General features: G+C 42.3%; 1 protein-coding gene across 6 annotated transcripts in view; it reads left to right on the top strand.

Moving 5' to 3' along the window:
• KANSL1 (KAT8 regulatory NSL complex subunit 1) overlaps positions 1-19,802 on the top strand; it is a 137,774-nt gene that overhangs the window by 115,771 nt on the left and 2,201 nt on the right. For 4 of the 6 annotated variants that reach the window (XM_084861654.1, XM_084861657.1, XM_084861655.1 and 1 more), the window contains 7 exons: positions 2,712-2,883; positions 12,167-12,349; positions 12,772-12,960; positions 13,295-13,443; positions 18,143-18,264; positions 18,881-18,938; positions 19,145-19,257. In XM_084861654.1, the coding sequence (XP_084717780.1) occupies positions 2,712-2,883; positions 12,167-12,349; positions 12,772-12,960; positions 13,295-13,443; positions 18,143-18,264; positions 18,881-18,938; positions 19,145-19,257 (986 nt within the window). The remainder of the gene's footprint in view (positions 1-2,711; positions 2,884-12,166; positions 12,350-12,771; positions 12,961-13,294; positions 13,444-18,142; positions 18,265-18,880; positions 18,939-19,144; positions 19,258-19,802) is intronic. The other 2 variants (XM_084861658.1, XM_084861659.1) reach the window with 1 other exon arrangement.

The raw sequence follows: 19,802 nt of genomic DNA on the forward strand, positions 1-19,802 counted from the left end.
TGGAGCTTTGGGCAGAGTCTTGGGGCAGAGTCTCAGGAAATCACTAGGCTAGGGCGTGGCCAACAGCGATGGCTGCCCACCAGCCCCCTCTGCCTCTCTGCCCATGTCCCGTGTCTTGCGCCCCTGCACAGCAAACAATTATTCTTGCGTGCAGCTCTGCAAGCAACCACCCTCACTTTTTGACCCAATGGCAGACAGTCTAGCTTCTCTCCAGAAACTGGACCTCATAGAGGTTGGGAGCTTGTCTCTCTTCGGGATCCACGGCCAGCCCATATCGCACACGCCCCCCCCCCCCTCCCCCGTACCTTAGTTTTTCAGTGCTTGTGCCCTGAATGCTCTTCTCTTTCTCAGTCTAGTTGTAGAATTTCCATTCAGCCAGTTTTCCCGTGGTTTTGGGTGATAGACGTTTGTATTTTAGTTGTAGTTTTGTAATTGTTGTGCCCGGCAACAGTTTAGATGCCCCACCTACACCGCCATCTTGGATTCCTTCCTGGCTGCAGTAATCTTGAAAGCTTTCTTTTTCACTATTAATATTTAATAGGAGCCCACACTTTGAATTTTTCTAGGCGGCCTGACCATAATTTGAGCCTTATGGTTCTCAACAATTTTGCTTTCCCAGGAAAGATTTAGCAGTGTCTGTAGTCATTTTTGATTGTCACACAGGGGAGGACGGAGAGTGCTACTTGCACCAGGGGCAGAGGCCAGGAATGCTGCTACTTATCTGCAGTGCAAAGGACAGCTCTTACAAAAAAGAATTATGCAACCCAAAATATCATTAGGTGCTGTTTTGGAGAAATCTTGCCCATATACTAGTTTAGTTAGCATTTATGGGCTTTTTAAAAATTTATGAAATCATATTACCTTTACAACAATTTATGAAATTGTTATTGTTGGACCTTTATTAACAGACTAGAGGCCCAGTGCACGAACTTCTTGCATGGGGTAGGGTCCTTAGGCCTGGCTGGTGATTGGGGTCAATCTGGGCCTTCTGGCTGCTGGCTGGGACCTCCCTTCCCTGGCTGCTGGCTGGGACCTTCCTTCATTCCATGCCGCCCCCTGGTGGTCAGCACATATCATAGTGAGTGATCTAACTCCCGGTCAAACTTCTGTGGGAACAATTTGCATATTAGGCTTTTATATAAATAGGTAGTGAATACATTTGAGGAGGCCATATAACTTACCAAAGGTCATACAACTAACCTTCACAGAACCTTCTTTGCATGCCATCTATGTGGTTGCTAAAAGTAGGTATTTGAGGAATGCTGATAAAGAGCATATATGTATCTTTCTCCTATACATGACCATAAAGATAAACAGCTTTAAAGAGATATTAATGCTAAAACTAAATTTAGCTCTTGGCAGTTGTTAACAGAATTTTTGATAACAGATTTTTGATGCAATTCTGCCTTACTAGAGGCCCAGTGCACAAAATCATGCACGGTTAGGGTCTCTAGGCCTAGCTGCAGCCAGGGCCTTGTCCGCCACCTATTGTCGCTCCTCTACTTCCATGGCCCCTGCCCCAAGAAGCTCCATGCTAACTGCCCACCCCGAACCCCCCCGAGACGCTCCACGTCCACGCTCACTGCCCCCACCCCACGAAGGTCCACATTAACAGCCCCTGCCCCATGGAGCTCCTTGGCCTCAGCCACCCCGTGTTGTGACGTTCCTCCACCTCGGCTGTCCCGTGAAGCTCCATGCTTACAGCCCCCACTCCATGAGGCTCCTCAGCTCCTGTGGCCCCGCCCCACCACGCTGTGAGAGCCCGATAGGTCATTTGGTGGTCCTGGTCATAACAGCCACTGGCTTTTTATATAGATAGATGATATCAACCTTGTTCCTAGCATCCCCTCTCATAGGTGCCATTCCACAGGCAAGTTTTTTCTTCTAGGTCTGTGCTGCCAGTTAATTTGGGGGCTGGGAGTGGAGGGTGGTCATGATTAGGCAAATAATAGTCTTACTCTAAAGTGTAGCTAATGAGTTCATGCAGTCCAGGAAAACTTGCCACCTCATTTGAAACCACCTGAAAGTCTTTTTAGAAAGAGATGTCAGGTGTCATTGATTATCAAAGTTCTGCCGAAACCAGTTTGGCTCAGTGGATAGAGCGTTGGCCTGCTCACTGAAAGGTCCCAGGTTTGATTTCGGTCAGGGGCAAGTACCTTGGTTGCGGGCACATCCCCAGTAGGAGATGTGCAAGAGGCAACTGATCGATGATTCTCTCTCATTGATGTTTCTAACTCTCTATCCCTCTCTCTTCCTCTCTGTAAAAAATCAATAAAATATATTTTTAAAATAAATAAATAAAATAAAGTTCTTAGGTAGATAAGTTGCTGGCAGAGCAAGTCATGTCCTACCAAAGAATCAGGAGCCAACTATTCATTTTAGCAGAGGGTTGAGAACCATGAAGGTAGTAGAAACATGTAGGTTTTATAAAGTGTTCTTAGAAAGCAGTTTCAGTAGCTTTAAATTGTAACAAGTTTGATACCAGGTAAGCATTTAGGGCTTCAAAAACCTGGATTTCATTAGAAGCAAGTTTACTTAATGTCTTTGAAGGTTCATGTGTTGGAGAAATGGAAATGTTAACAAATTAATCAAACTTTTGTTATCTGTGTCATATAGGTATCTAGAAAGAGCCTTTTAAATCTTTGGTGTAATGAGTGGGGAGCCGGGTTTTTATCAGACACTCAATTGTCCCTTTTCCTGGCTCTTCGCAGGTTCATCGTAATAGCCCGATGCGCTCTGGCTGTGATGTGAATCCCTTCTGTGCACTGTGTGGCTCAGGCAGTGCCAACACCATGCCTCCAGAAATCCATTACGAAGCCCCTCTGTTGGAACGCCTTTCCCAATTGGACTCTTGTGTTCACCCAGTTCTGGCATTTCCAGATGGTAAGAAAGGACACAGAATATCTATCTATACTAATAAAAGCCGAGGTGGTCCTCGTGTGCGACTCCATCACAAGATGGCCATGTGCACAGTGGAGGTGGTGCCCAGCAGCCGCTATGCACGGTGAGGTCTGGGGGTCCTGTGGCTCCGCACAGTGCAGGGAAGGCCAGTCCCGGCATCTCCACCGCCTTGCGCCGATTAGATGGGTCGCAGCAGGAGTGGGCAGTTGTGGGCCATCAGGATGGCAGGGGAGGGCAGTTGTGGGCAATTGGGCCGGCAAGGGGAGCAGTTAGGGAGAATCAGGTAGGCAAGCAGGTGAGCGGTTAGGAACCAGCAATCCCAGAAGGTGAGAGGGATCCAGGTTGGGGGTATTGGGCTGAGAGACACAATACCCCCAACCCCCACCCCCGCACAAATTTCGTGCATCAGGCCACTAGTAATCTAATAAATGAGATTTAAAGGGTTGAAAGTGAAAAGTCAGCTGAGATGTTGGTACAACTCAGATATTATGATTGTATTGCTATCTGTCAACAGTCTTCTCAGAAATTTTACAGATAGGGTGCAATAAGTCCATCAGATTTGCTAAGAGAAAGATTTCTCCCAGCATTTCAAATGGCTAGGCATGGCTAAGGACAGTTGCCTTCATCCACAAATGAAGTGGTCTGTTATATCCCTGCATATCTTTAAAAATGTATTGCCTATGTGCCTGTGATGTAAAATAAGGTGGGCAGCACTATTCTGAGAGAGTGTCTTCATATTGGGGGTGTATGTAGTACTGGGGGTGGTTACATGATGGCTTTCCAAGATGTACATGAGCATAGATCTTCATTGTTAGCATGTACCGTACTATTTTTCTAAGACTAACCTACCTGATAAGCCTCTGTGCTTGCCAGTTTTCCTTTTCATAATTGTTTTTCTCCCATTTCACAAAAGAAAATTATTTCTCTTACCCATATTGAGTCTCTTCTGTTTTTTTTTTTTTTTTGTGTGTGTGTGTGTGTGTGTTTTCATATTAAGTCTCAATGTGGGTCTTGCCCCAGAGTATAAAAACTTCAGGCAGTAGGGACACCAAAGGGACCATTTCAAGAATTCATGGCTCCTGAAAGATAATCCTATGGGAATTAAGTAAAAAAATTAATGAAGATGGAGTTACCTTATTTTGTGTAGATTCGGTGTTTGTCATCTTAAGACTAGTAAATATTAAGAGACTAACTGAAGTTAGACTTTATTCTAACTTCTAAAAGTCTGATTGATTAGGGTTTAAAAGAAAGACTTTTCCTTCAGCTAATTAAGCTAAATACAGTTACATGTCAAGGTGTTGATTAAAATTTTTCTGAGTTTATGATTTTTTTAAAATAGCATTTCATGTGGTGCAAGTCCATGAGCAAAAATGTTAAAACCACTGCTCTAGATATTGCCTGCAAGAACCCAGTGGTTCTTAATCTGGATTATTTCATTCATTTGCAAATAATCTCTGGATCTGGCTCCAACCTATAGCTATAAGCATTTCCTTTCAGATCACTGGTATCTTATCTATTATGTTATGGCTGTTTTTAAATTTACATTTCATTACTAAAATTATAAGCTTCCTGAGGGTAAGGAACCATGTTTTCTCTCCTCTTCTGTCCTTTATAACACCTCACAGATAGTCTGTGCATCTTTTTTCAAGGAGGGTAATTGAGATAGGAATACTTAAAAGATAACTGAAATAGGACTCTGAGGAATGAAAATTATGTGGGAAGTAAGGTTTACTTGTTTGTAGGAGAAAAAAAAAATGTTTTAGCTTGAATGGTATGTAAAGTTTTTCTTAAAGGGACAGATGCTCAGTAATTTAGATGTTTTGAACCGTACTATGTTTAGTCTATGCAATTACACAACTCTGCCATAATAGCACAAAAGCAGCCATAGACAATATGTAAACAAATGGTGTGGCTGTGTTATAATAAAACTTTATTTATGAAAATAATCAGTGCCCTAGCTGGTTTGGCTCATTGGATAAAGTGTTGGTTTGTGGACTAAAGGGTCCCAGGTTCGATTCCAATTAAGGGCACATGCTTCGGTTGTGGGCTCGGTCCCCAGTGGAGGGCATACAGGAGGCACCAATCAGTGGTTCTCATCATTGATGTTTCTCCCTCTCCTTTCCTTAATCAGTAAAAATAGATTTTTTAAAAGTCATTAATAGATCCTGGCCAGTGTGGCTCAGTTGGTGATTGTCATCCTGTGCACCAAAAGGTTAAGGGGTCAATCCCTGGTTGGGGTGCATATGAAAGGCATCTGATTGATGTCTCTCTTTCTCTCCCCTTCTCTCTCTGCCTCCCCCCTCTTCTCTAAAATCAGTAAAAACATTTTCTAAAAAATCATTACTGATGTTTGTTCTTTAAATTATTGAATTCTTTTGATTATTTTGTTAATCCTCATCTGAGGACATTTTTTCCCATTGATTTTTAGAAAGAGTGGGACAGAGAGAGAGAACATTGATGTTAGACACATTTATGTGAGAGAGACATTAATTGGTTGCCTCCTGCACCTGCCCTGACTGACTGGGGCTGGAGATCGAGCCTGCAATTGAGGTAGTATGTGCCCTTGACTAGAATTGAACCTGTGGCCCTTCAGTTCGTAGGGTTATGCTCTATTCACTGAGCCAAACCGACGAGGGCTGAATTCTTTCTTAACCACCTAAATTCTGTAACTACTCCCTGACTTGTTATCAAAACTCTTTTTGACTAAAGAAAGGACATGGTATGATATTCTTGTTGCCATTTACTTTTAGCAAGAGTAGAAATACTTAGAAAACTTGGAACAGATGAATAGTAAGCTAGGCAGGGGTTTAGGTCAGGAATGGTAGAGCTGTAAATTAGCTTAAAACAGAATGAAAATTGAAGACACTAAAACATTTTCCTCTGCTTCAAATTTCAGGGTCATTAACTTCTACCTTCTCTTGCCATTTGGGTTATCATATACTAGCTATTTGTATAGCATCTTGTGGTTTAAAAAGCACTTTTCTCACAACTTGCCTTAATTGCTTCTCACAGTAATCTTGTAAGGTGTTGCTTTCAGCTTTCCAGGTTAAGAAATAGGTTTAGAGAGGTAGTAGTTTTATCTCAGGCTAAATGGCTAAAGACTTTAGATGGCTGTAGAATTCAGACTCGGGTCATCTGATGCCTGACCTTCATTTTTCTCTATTCTGTGTTCCTCCCCAGCCAGGTTATTAAGAGAAGTCAGGTTTCTACTCGATTCCACACTCTTGAGTGCAGATGAAGCCACCAGGAAGACTTAGGAAAAGTTCTCACATTAGTTACTCTCTCAGGATTACCATGTTGAATTGTGTATTATAATCTCATATTTGAAAAAGAAGTCTGAAGCCTATACTGGTAGTTACATTCTGATTTTCATAAGGCCTCTTCATACTCATTGAATATCAACTGATAAACATGGTGAGCATTCCTTTGACAACAGTATTACCATGCACAGTTCTGAGTTGTCTCCTCCATGTGCCCTTGCTGGAATCGAATAGCTAATAGCTAATAGCTATTAACTGTCCTTCTGATTGCATCATATCTATGGATCTAACCACTGCCCTCAATACTTCCATCCCATTACAAGCAACTAGAGGTAGCAATAAGGGAGAAGAGAAGGAAAGATCATTTTCCTGTCTGCCTCTATTATTTCTCCCTTTGTCTCTCTTGTCTTATACACACACAGAGCTCCTAACCATGACACTGGGGTTTGAACAAGAAATGGGCATTAAATTCTCCTTATTTGAAGAGAATTCATAGAAAGGAGAATATTTATGTATCTTTTATTATACCAAGTTGGATGGATGAACATCGTTGCCTACGGATAAATTAGACTTAATGTGAGTTGACTTGGGGTCCTAGATACCATATTAATACTGTTCTTTTTCTGGTAATTTTGCTTTGTCCTAACAACTCCCACATTCAGAATGCAATCTATTTGTAAACTGGAAGATTTGCAGGGCCACAAGTCCACAGGACTCCATCCTATGTGAATCTTAACGTATTAAGATTCTCTGTGTATCATTGTGTAGAATAATTAATAACAGTGAAGACTAGCAGCCAGAATAATACTGTGGGTCAGATGTGCATCAGGGTCACCTTTTTGCAACCTCTTCATTTTGAAGTAGAACCAGTTGTGTGGTTTGTGAGGATAGGAACCAATACTAGTTCTCTCCCCCATGCTGTCCTCATTCACTCCCAGAAAGTGTGGCTAGAGATGATAGAATTTGAGGAACTGTAAACCCGGCAGGAATGTGGAGGCATTAGGTTGTAATCACCTCTTAGTGTTCCAGAAGGAGGGGCTTGTTTCCTTACCATCTTAATGAATCCGGGTTAATCTTTAGCTTGAAATACAGAGGATATATAACCTTGGGGAAAACAATGTTAGATTTGGGTTTAATAAGAGCACCACCTGCTGGCCATGATCTGTGTTTTGAGAGAGCTTGCCAAGACAACTACGATAGCTGTATAGGAGGCTACCACAACTTGCCAGCAGGAGGAGAAAGTGAGCATTGCAAAACAACCCTAGAAGTGTGTTTTGAGAAAATGGGGGAAGAGTATGAGCAAAACCGTCAAATTAATCAACCCTGGTGAGCCTGTAGTCAAGGTCTTTTCATTTTGTTTGCAGAAATAGTAACAAGATGTTTGTAATCACTTCTGTTTTCTTGTTACTGACCTGATCTAGTAACGCAATCTTTATTCTCTAATATCACTTTAATGCCGTTGCCTGTGAGGGTATAGAATGTATGAAATCCTCTAGCTCTGTGGTCAGCAAACTGCAACTCTCGAGCCAAATGTGGCTCTTTGGCCCGAGTGTGGCTCTTCCACAAAATACCACTGCCTGGGTGAGTCTGTTTTGAAGAAGTGGCATTAGAAGAAGTTTAAGTTTAAAAAATTTGGCTCTCAAAAGAAATTTCAATCGTTGTCCTGTTGAATTTGGCTCTGTAGACTAATGAGTTTGCCAGTCTCTGCTCTAACTGAATGGGTCCCTATCATTTTTTTCTTCCATTTCATATATTTTTCTTCACTTACTTTCAGCTTCTCTATATCCAGTCTATTCCATAGGTTTAGCTCTACGTGGATCCTAGGTTTAATTTTTTCAGGTAGAGCATAAGTTCACATCAGTAATTCCTAAGAGATCATTTTTGTTCACTGACTGGAGGGTTTGCCTGTTCTCTTTTATATGAAAGCACTTAAAACACAGAATACTTCTAGCAAAGTATAGCTGCCTGAGTTTCCTAAATACTAGTACTTCATTATTATCCCTAACTGCTTATTCAGTGGTTTGTAGGAGGAGTTCTTCTATTTATTACCTCAACTCCAAGGATGTCCTCCCTTGTGCTTACTCGAATTGTTTGATAGTAGTTGTCTGGATTTAATTTTTTAAGAAGAGTCTGAGGTCTTGGGGTTCAGCAGAAACTGTGATTGCTTAGCCTATGTTCCAGAAGAGAGAGGAGGGGAGAGCTAGGTTACCAATCCTGGTCTAGGCCTGCTGCCTCATCTACAGATGGAGAAGGTAATGCCCAGTTAAGTTTACTTGTTCTTGTTTTTTCCTCCTATTCAGTGATGGTACTGGGATCTGAATCCAGGTCTACTTCTAGTCCATTGCTTTTTTTCAATGTCTCCTTTTTCCCCTGGCTTAATTTTCAGTTTTGGGAGAGTAGTAATGGAGAAAAATAAAAGGAAAAATTTAAATCACTATGGTTTTGTAGTCTCATTATATAGCCTTTGCCAAGTGGGAATAACTCTTCTGGTGACAAAGGGGTATCTGGGATATAAAGGGAAGTGTTTATTCTCCTTTTGTATACCTGTATATGTTCCAGCTTGGCCCAGCTTTCAGAATGCCTCTACAATGCTTTATTTCCTAAGGGCCAGCGTTCTAGTCTCAGAACTAGAAAATAATGTCTATTCCTAAGACTACTTGCCCATTAGGGACATCGTCATTGAAAATGGAAATATTATTTTTTAAGTATATTTTTATTGATTTCAGAGAGGAAAGATGAGTGGTAGATAGAAACATGGATGAGAAAGGAAGTCTTGATTGGCTGCCTCCTGCACTACCCCATGGGATTGAACCAGCAACCCTGGCATGTGTCTTGACTGGGAAACAAACAGGCGACCTCTTGGTTCCTGGGTTGATGTTCAACCAGTGAGCCACACCAGCCAGGCGGAAATACTCTATTTCGTATTCATTCTAGTCCTGAAAAATCTAGTTAGTGTTCAGACTAGGTTTTTGAAATATGAAATCAATGGTTTATACTATAGGAAAGAGGGGTAAAATTCTTTAAAACTGCAGAACTCCCTTGAAAAATACCCTGTACGCCCCAGTTCCTTAGGAATAGTTTGAGAAACATCAGTCTTCACCTGAGAGTTAAACCTCTTCATTCTTTGAGCCAAAGAATAATCTTAGGTATAGTGGCTAAGAGTATGGGCTTTAAGATTGTGCAAACCTGACTTTGAATGTTGGTTCTTACTAACTAAACATTGTAACCTGAGACAGTTAATTCACCTCTCTGAACCTGTTTTTTTTGTTTATTTGTTTGTTTTTGTTTTTTTAATCTTTAAAAGGAGCATAATGATGATTACGTCATGGAATTGTTAGGAAGATTGAATGGTATAATAAACACAATGCTAGCCACCTAGTAATGGGTTCAGTAAATAATCTATTCCTCTTTTCTTGCTCTCCCACTCAATCCTAGTTTATATTGAACACATATTCTACCCTCCCTCCCTCGTATGTTTCGAAAATACGTTAAGTAGAATATGTTTGAAATAGTGCTGAAAAAAGAAGGCAGGCCATCAGTGACTAGAGTTTAGAATGAATTTTTGAATAATGGAAAACAGGATAACTGTGGCGTAGGAGCTGTTACAGGAAGGTTTTTTTTTTTGCCAACAAAGGACACAAGCTGGGATTAGACCTGGCATTTGCCTGGGTGCTGAATTTGAATTTGTTTTGGAATAGCTAAGTTGGATTTTCCCTTCTTGTACCTCTGCTCCATCACTGCCTATTGCCATCATTCTATGCTACAGAAGTGGTGTGGACTCAGGCTAGAACTTTTGAGTATGTCCCAGGTGTTTAATGGTTCCCAGGAGGAACTGAAGCTAAAGAGAAATGTGCTCGTCTTCAGATTTAAAAGAACCTTGGGAAGCTTTTCAGAACTCTGAAAAAACAAAACAAAAACCCACAACAAATCTATTGTGAAATTTCAGCATATTGAGATTACAAAAAGGAAAATCTAAGTTTCAGATTGCCACTAGAGGAATCTAACCAGAACCATAGGGCAAGAAATAGAAATGAAAGGCATATAGATTGAAAAGTATAAACAGCCTCTATTTGTGTGTGTAGAAAATCCTAAGGAATCTACAACAATGAAAAGCTATTAGTGATGAGCTTAGAAAGATCACAGAAAATAAGGTTAGTATGTCTTAAAAATTACTGTATTATTATTTTTTTAAAAGTCCTTTCTCTTTTTAGTGCTTTTTTTTTAATATAGGTATTTTATTGATTTTTTTACAGAGAGGAAGGGAGAGTGATAGAGAGCTAGAAGCATCGATGAAAGAGAAACATCGACCAGCTGCCTTCTGCACACCCCTTACTGGGTTTGTGCCCGCACCAATGTACATGCCCTTGACTGGAATCAAACCTGGGACCTTTCAGTCCGCAGACTGACGCTCTACCACTGAGCCAAACCGATTTCGGGGGGGGGGGGGGGAAATACTGTATTATACTACCAATGAACAATTAATTAAAAGTTGAAATTTTTAAAAATGTTATAAAATACACAAAGTAATTAATAAACTTAATAAAATGTAAATATGATCTATACATTGAAAACTGATAAACATTGCTGAGAGAAAATTAAAGAAACTCAAAATATGGAGAGATACCATGTTCATGGATTCAAAGACTTAGTATTGATGGCAGATCTCTCCACATTGACCTATTAGAATCAGTTTAATGCCACAACAAGCTTTTTTTGTTTGCTTGTTTTTTCACACCTTAAAAGAGAACAGATCACCTACAAGTGAATAAGAATCAGTTTGTCTTATCTGCAACACTGGATGTTAGAATACAATGGAGTAAAGCCTTAACAGTCTGACATAAGTCTAAAAAGATTAATTTGTGATGTAGAATATTAACTAATCAGCTAAAAAAACCCAGATAATCTCCATTTGGGGTGGTGGGGCTCTAGAAGAAAGTGGGGGAAGATGGTAGAGTTCTTATTTGGGGGGAAAGATATAGTGTACAATCAGTGCCTGCTACATAGGAGAGAGTAGGTATGGAATGGTTATAACCTGATAAGTCTATATTGATGGAAGTAGGTTTAAATATTTTAGTCTCTAGAAGAATAGAAATAGGGTGTTTATCAGTCTTTCGAACCAATAAAGTTAAATTTATCAGAATATGTGCTGAAACCGGTTTGGCTCAATGGATAGAGCGTCTGCTTGGGGACTGAAAGGTCCCGGGTTCGATTCCGGTCAAGGGCATGTACCTTGGTTGCGGGCATATCCCCAGTAGGGGGTGTGCAAGAGGCAGCTGATCGATGACTCTCATCGATGTTTCTAACTATCTCTCTCCCTTCCTCTCTGTACAAAAATCAATAAAATATATTTAAAATTTTTTATCAGAATATGAACATAGAACTCCATCAATTTAACAAAAGGTGTTTTAGGTATATTTTGGTATTGAACTTGGAGAATGAAAAAGGCCAAAGTGACTTGCTTGTGAATAAGAGAATGACCTTCAATAAGATTCAGATAAAGAGATATTCAATATCAGCTGTCACCAACTGGTAGTCCACGGACCACTAGTGGTCTGTGAGGTCCGAAAGGTAGGTGACTGCCGGTTTAAGGAAACCTTTGTGACAGCGGTCTCCAAACTGGAGACCGATGAGGTCCAAAAGGTTGACGACCCATTCATTCAATATGATAGTGCTTGTCCTGCCAGGTCATCATGCCATTGGGCAAATAAAGAACAGTGTGATGTTGCTCTGGTTGTTGTGGCTCAATTGGTTGGGGCATTGTCCTGTGCACCCAAGGATTTTGGGTTGGATCCCTTGCCTCGGACCACGTGCAGGAAGCAACCATTCATTGTGTCCACTCTCCCCCTCTCTAGAAACCAATGGAAAGAATATTGTGGGGTGAATATTAAAACAACAAAAGAAGGGTGTGATGCAGATCTTGCCTACTGGGAGAGCCAGAGTTACTGGTGAACTTACCTCACTTCGTGAGATAGGACTAACCTTTAGGTGTTTTGTGTTTCTTGCAGATGTTCCCACAAGCCTGCACTTCCAGAGCATGCTGAAATCTCAGTGGCAGAATAAACCTTTTGACAAAATCAAACCTCCCAAAAAATTTTCATTTAAGCACAGAACACCCATACCAGGCAGTCTGCCAGATCCAACTCGTAAAGACAGGCACAAGTTGGTCAACTCCTTCCTAACAACAGCCAGTAAGTTTCAGGGGACCAGGGAGTCCTCTAGTTATTTTTCTATTCCTTTTAGAGCCTCATGTTACTGGTTTGCTATGGCAATATATTGGGTTTGGGTATTGACTATACAAAGTCAGCTTACAGTCTACTTCTACTTATCTTGGATTTTTTCAGATGGACCCAGAATGCTCAGTGAACAGCCATCAGTGGCACGGCATTGGGTCCACCTGTGAACAGGCTGTCTTCTGTAGCCTGGTGTCACATTTCTCTGAGGACCCCATGGGCTCCCTACCCATTTTGCTATTTGCTAGAAGCATCAGCCCCAGAGGACTGTCCTGCTGCCCCAGGTGTCTATCATTAACCTAGAGAGAGCTCAAGAGCTCGGAACTTTAATAAGATTAAGAGAAGATATTTCACAGCTCTTTTTCTGTTCCCCTCTTCAGAGCTGTCCCAACACCAAACCCGGCCTGACAGGACCCACAGGCAGCACTTAGACGATGTGGGGTCTGTGCCTGTGGTGGAGCGAGTGACAGCGCCAAAAGCAGAGCGCTTGCCCAACCCACCACCACTTGTGCATGACCCAAACCACAGCAAAATGAGATTGCGAGACCATTCATCTGAGAGAAGTGAAGGTAGGGCCAGGCCCGGCACCTCTACCTGCATTTGCACCTGCTCGGGGCTTTCTGGGGCAGCCTGCGCTTCTCTTAATTGCCCCCAGCTTTGTCCTTCACTCCAGGAAGGCAGAGTAGAGGGACCCTACTGCTTCTAAATGCAGGCCACTTCTTACTGCTGCCGCAACCTCTGCCCAGCCCCTTACCAGTTTGCTTCACTTTTTTATCCTCCAGGCTTAGAAAGAAAGCGTTTTACCTTTACTGTGAATTGCTGGAATTCCTAGCCTTTGCTAGGAATTACAAGTAGAGCTGGTAGAGGTAGCCACATCCTCCTCTTTTCTGTTGACTTCTGCAGTGTTGAAGCATCACACGGACTTGAGCAGTTCGAGCTACTTGGCAGCCTCCCACCATTCACCGCACAGTCCTTTGGTGCGACAGCTCTCCACCTCATCAGACACCTCTGCGTCCACCAGCTCCAGCCCACAGGTTACAGCCAGCACATCTGTAAGTACCTGCATGGAGTTGGCCAGACAGCCCCTCTGCAGTTACAGTTCATTCAAATGTCTCTTTGGGACAGTTTAGAGAGTGGATTATGAAGCCCAGGGCAGTTATGGGGACTCAACTCATCATGATATTATGTGTCTTTTTACTTTTTTAAAATATATTTTTATTGATTTCGAAGAGGAAGGGAGAGAGGGATAGAAACATCAATGATGAGAGAGAATCATTGATTAGCTGCCTCCTGCATGGCCCCATACTGGTGATCAAGCCCACAACCCAGGCATGTGCCCTTGACTGGAATAGAACCCGGGACCCTTCAGTCTGCAGGCTGATGCTCTGCAGGACTGAGCCAGACCAGCAAGGGTGTTATGTGTCTTTTTAAAATCAGAGCAGTGGTATTTGATTTTCTGTTGAGTTGTTTTCATAATGGAGATATATCTGTGTTGAGCCATCCGTAAAAAGCTTGATGCAGAGAAAAACCTTTAAAGTGGTCTATGATTATTCAAGATCTGTGGGACCAAGTTTCACGTAGCACTCAACAATATCATAGCTCTAAAACATTCTTAGTCTAAGAAGTAAGCCAAGAGAAGGGATAGAGGAGTGATACCTATGGGCAGTGAAGACATTTGATTTCCCAGCTTTTACTATACTGGCGAGTGGAGCTACAGTACTTAGAATAAAGACTGATGTTAAGAGTGCCTGGAACAGAAGGGAGAAGGTAGAGCCCATGCTTTTCTGGGGTCCAGAGCAGAATTACAGATCCAGCAGGCCAACCTGGCAGTGCTTGCTTGTGGTATACTCACAGTGATCTCATAAATACTGCATTCTATCCAGAAAGCTGGTCTCATAGCCATTTCAGACACACATTAGAATTTTGTTATAATACTTTAGTTCCTCAAGATGTGCCTCCTCGAACACATCTACCTGTAGCGGCGTTCTGTACCAAAGGGTCCTTTATGTAGTAATTATAATAATAATGGTGATAGTAATAATAAGACACTGCCACTGTAATGTGTCAGTGCTAAGTGTTTTCCACATGTTTTTTCAGTTGGTTCTATAACACCCTTTGAGATGTAGTTGGTGTTAAGGATTCCCATTTTGTAAACAGGGAAACTAAGGCTTTCCAAAGTTAAATAAATTGCATAAGCAAGGCAACTTGTGATGATTATAATTGTGATTCAAGCCCAGGCCGCCTGGCTGCAGAGCTGGCTCTCTTACATTACATACACAGTGTTGACCACTGGGGCACCCCATGGCAGAGGCACCTTATGCAGGTGCTTTGAAGCCCCTTCAGAACTGACATCAAGAAACTTCTAAGCCCACAAAATGTGCTCACTAGGTAACTGTGATAAGGTAGGAATTCACATTGTTCTGTCTTTGCTCTTAAAACTCTTTTCTGAATAGTCTCTTATTTCCTTCCTCTTCTTCACCTCCTACATTCCACAAATTTTGTCTAAATAGGCTTATGTAGTATCTATCACAAACTTAGCTACCCATCAGCAAAAGGTAGATAACCAAAAGACGAGGATTTCAGAGAGTTGAATTCAGATAGAAAACATGAACTTATTTATTAAGTATAAATTTTACACATAGCCCTGTGTTAATCAGTAAGGCTCTTGCTGCCTTTTTTTTTTTTTTCCCCCAAATAAGAAGCTGGATCTATTTAATAAAGTGAAAGGCCAGATAGTTAAAATAAGGTAGAGAAGCTAAAGGACATGGAGAGACATTTAGGGGGACCGAGAGCAGGAAGAGGTGTGTATGCTAGTGCTTCACAAAAGATAGTGGATGAATCGGAATCAACTCAATGACTTTTTAAAATATCCTTGAAGATTCTGATTTTTTAGTCAGAAAGGGGAGTCTGAGAAATGTTTGTTTGTTTATTTTTTTTAAGCTCTCCCTCTTTATTTTGCTTCTGTTGTGCAACCAGGTTTGAGAACCACTGTCGATTCCCATCACTTGCTCTCCACCTCTGATTCTAAACAGAAGAGTAGTTATGTTTGACCAAATTAGTATCTGATGGAATGGGAGCGAGTCGCTTTAGGGGAAATATATACCTGTTTTTGGCAGCAGTTTTACATTCTTCTTCTTTTTTTCTTTTTTTTTTTTAAATCCGTTTTATGGAGAGAGAAACATCCGTTGGCTGCCTCATCTACGCCCCCTACTGGGGATCAAGCCCGAAATCTTGGCTTGTGCCTGACTAGGAACTGAACCAGTGACCTCCTGTTATATATGGAATGACATTCAACCACCTGAGCCATACCAGCCGAGCTTGCATTCATTCTTGGTTAAGATATATGGAAAGCTGCCGAAACCGGTTTGGCTCAGTGGTAGAGCGTCAGTCTGCGGACTGAAAGGTCCCAGGTTCGATTCCGGTCAAGGGCATGTACCTTGGTTGCGGGCACATCCCCGGTAGGGGGTGTGCAAGAGGCAGCTGGTCGATGTTTCTCTCTCATCGACGTTTCTAGCTCTCTATCCCTCTCTCCTCCTCTCTGTGAAAAATCAATAAAATATATTAAAAAATATATATATGGAAAGCTATCTCTCGGGGCTTCCTTAAGGAACTCTTCTTAGTAGGACACATAGTTTCAACAAAGGTGTAGGAGACAATGACAATCTATTCCAGTGATTGTCAGCCAGTGTGCTGCAAGAACTTTTAAAACATGCAATACCTGACTATATAGTCCAGGGCACTGACCTCTTTTTCCTTAGATTGTCAAATAAGAAAATGACAACAGCCAACAACCATATCCATCTGGTGTGACTTGAATCAAAATTATACCTTCTTTTTTTTTTTTTCTTTTCTCGTATTGGGAAAAAATATATTTTTGGGTGTGCCACAAAATTTTACTACTTAATTCACATGTGCCGTGAGATAGAAAAGGTTGAAAATCACGGATCTATTTTCACTTGATAGAGAATGAACTTGAGGTGAGAAAGACATTGTGATAACCTAATGTCATAGGTAACATAGTTAAAATCCTTGCCCAGGAAGTGCACTGCCTTTCAACATTCTCTGAGAATGTCCTGAAATGATGGGGTGAGTCGGTTATACGTCGCCCTCCAGGAACAGAGTAGAGTGGTTAGTTGTAGGGAACAATCTCTTCCTCATCTTTTTTCACTAACCTCTTCTGGGCCAAGCACACATGGTGGTTTGGGTTTGAATGCCATCTCTTAGGTGTTTGCAGTTGTATTGTCGCCACGGCAGCATGTTTGTCACCCACTGTTTCCTTCTGGCCTCTCACAGCTCAATTGCCAGTCTCTGTGGCAGGGTAGGGTGTTGGCTATCTGGGCACAAACAACTGGTGGACTTTTTCCTCCATCTATGAAACCAACCCCTTTGGCTTTATTCCTTCTTTGGTCTCCCAGCTGCTCGAGGTGCCCACCTTCTCATCGGATCCTCAGTAGTCTTTCCCAAGAGTTTGATCTTGTCAACTTGCCTTTTCCAGGCGTGAGCTATAGAACCCAGGCTTCTTCTTCAGCTTCTCTCCTCTCATCTAGAAAGCACTCAACTCTTCCCCCAAGAATAATAGCCACAAAGAGGGAAATCACATAGTGGCTGAGCAGACAGTGGGTTCAGATTTAGCTGAAGTGTTCAGATCTATAAGAAGGAGGTGATTTCATAACATCTTAGGTTAGATAATCTATTGAACTGGACCTGTTTTTTGGGCATCTTTCAGGATAAGGGAGATCATCTTTATAACCCGAAGAGTCACCACTAGGTTTAAGCATTGCTTTTAGGAGCTACTGTGAGTCTAAGTCATGGGTGGGGATAAAAAGTGGGAACAGAAAGGAGGATTTAAAGTGGAGGGAGGGGGGTGGGGGATTGGAGTGGGGGTTTGAGGACAAATATGTGATACCTTAATAAAGAAATTTTAAAAAATAAATTAAAATAAAATATTGATAAACAAACAAATAAAAAGAAAAAAAATAAAGTGGAGAGAGGTGTGTGTGCATGCATATAAGCCTAACCAGTAGTCATGGACAACAGAGGGGTGGGGGCATACATGGGGCGGTGTTTGGGATGGGAATGGGGGGATGAGGACAATTATATGATACTATAATCAATAAACAAAAAAGAGAAGGGGGAAAATATATATATATATAGTGGAGAGAGGTGCCTGGCCGGCGTGGCTCAGTTGGTATTAGGTGTCCTTCTCCTGCACCAAGAGGTTGCAGGTTCAATTTCCAGACAGGGCACATGCCCGGGTTGCAGACTCAACCTCCCAGTAGGGGGCGTGAAGAAGCAGCTGATTAATGTCTCTGTCTTCTTCCTCTTTGTCTAAAAAAAAAAAAAAAAATCAATTTAAAATGTGTATTAATAAAAAATGTGTATTAAAAATTATTTTCAAGTAAGGAAAAAGGGTAGTAAAGGTGTTTATGGAGGAATAGGAACAACAACTGAATCAAGGCCCCAGAATACCCACCTTGTGAGATTCACAGAAGTCTCTTCACATGAGCCCATGAAGCTGGAGGGTAGACATTGAGACTTGTGCACAGAAGGTACTTATCAGGACCCACCTAATATTTCTCCTGACGGCTTTGTTATGGGAGACCATCTCCCAGAAGCAAGCAGCTGCTGCCCAGCCCTCCCTCATGGGACCCACGTGCCTGTTTATTGGTGATCGTGTTTTTTAAGTCTCTGGTATATGCTTTGATGTTTGCAGAATTGTACCTCTCTTTTAAACTTATCTTTGTCTTACAGCAGCCAATAAGGAGGAGAAGGGGCGAGAGCTCATTTGACATTAACAACATTGTCATCCCAATGTCTGTTGCTGCAACAACCCGTGTAGAGAAACTGCAATACAAGGAAATCCTCACTCCCAGGTAGAGGCCCTAAATAAACCGGCTTCCCTCCTTGTTCTTCCCGATACTGTCCTTTTTGTCTCTTGTCACTGAGCTCTGGGTCCTAGCTTTGAGTTTTGTCTTCTCTTTAAGAGGAAGTTGTGTGTAACAGAAGTGAAATTATTTATTAGTTCTCTCTCATTCCATTATATAAGTCTAACCAGACTACAGGCCACAAAGTGGTCATAGACATTATTTTGTTTGACACAACAATGTGTTTTAAAATACTGAATTTGTCATCAGCATCAAGGCAGGACTTCACGTATGAACCTTTATTTCTAGTTTTTGTTGATAAATGAGAAGATTGGGTGACACTGTATATGCAATCCCATGTGGTGGTCATCTGCTGGTGCTGAAGAGTGGTGGGCCCTTTGCTTTTGTCGGTCACGGAGCCTCCCTTGGTTTTAGGCCCATGTGAATACTGAGTGTGGGGCCTCTTTTAGAGCCTCCAGGGAAAGGAGGACAGCCTCTGAGAGGGCAGAGCCTGCCAGCAGAAAGCAGTGTCACTCGTAGGTGCATGGCTCTTATTCTTGCATGGACACATTTATCCTGCCCCGGTGACCTGCCATCTCATGATTGTCCCTTCTTGGTTTTGCAGCTGGCGGGAGGTCGATCTTCGGTCTCTGAAGGGGAATCCTGACGAAGAGAACGAGGAGGTAACGGCATGGCCCATTCTCTCTTAAAGAAGATACATACACATGGGTGCACACATCCAGACCTGTGGAATCAATGCAAGCTCACATTCCTGTTTTGATGGGGAAGAGTCTAGTGTGGGGTGTGGATGACTCTAGAATTGACCTACCCATACTTAAACTCAGCTTTCTGGAAGAAATTGTTGGTCATTGAAGCTGCTCTATTGCAGATCGAGGACTTGTCTGATGCAGCCTTCGCCGCCCTGCATGCCAAATGTGAGGAGATGGAGAGGGCTAGGTGGCTGTGGACCACAAGCGTGCCACCCCAGCGGCGGGGCAGCAGGTGATGGGCGGGGATCGTGGGCCGTGTCCGTGGAATTGCCCCTGCCTCTCAGTTAGTTGCTTTTGCTCTTCTTCGTATTCATCCATTGTCAGTAGCCGAGAATACAGAAGTTGCAACCAGTGAGAGTATGAGCAGTCAGGCTCTGCTCTCCTGAGAAGCAGGCTGGCTGGCATTAGGAGGCCTCACCACACGCTGTCCTTCCTTGGGACAGTGGAGCCTGGTTCTGTGGTCCACCTTATCTCCAGTTACTGTTCACAGTTGCAGAAGCCCTCGGGATTCTCAGAAGGATTTAGATTCAATTTTGCTCTTTCCTTCGACTATAGTTTTCAGAGTTTGAACTAATTTCCCTTCCCCTATGAATTCTAGGCATTGGGCAGGGCTTAGCTCTGGCATTGTTCAGCCCTGGCTTTCTCTTGGGATGACAGTTTTAGATGTCATATTGTGTAGCCACCTCTGTACTCGGCGGTGGGAGGACATGAACGGATTTGCGGTTCCTGGGAAAGAACTGTTGGTGCGGGTCTGTCTTGGCTCCCTGGTGGACACTT

The sequence above is a fragment of the Pipistrellus hanaki genome (genome assembly GCF_964339955.1).
Source record: "Pipistrellus hanaki genome assembly, chromosome: 16".
Classification (NCBI taxonomy): domain Eukaryota; kingdom Metazoa; phylum Chordata; class Mammalia; order Chiroptera; family Vespertilionidae; genus Pipistrellus; species Pipistrellus hanaki.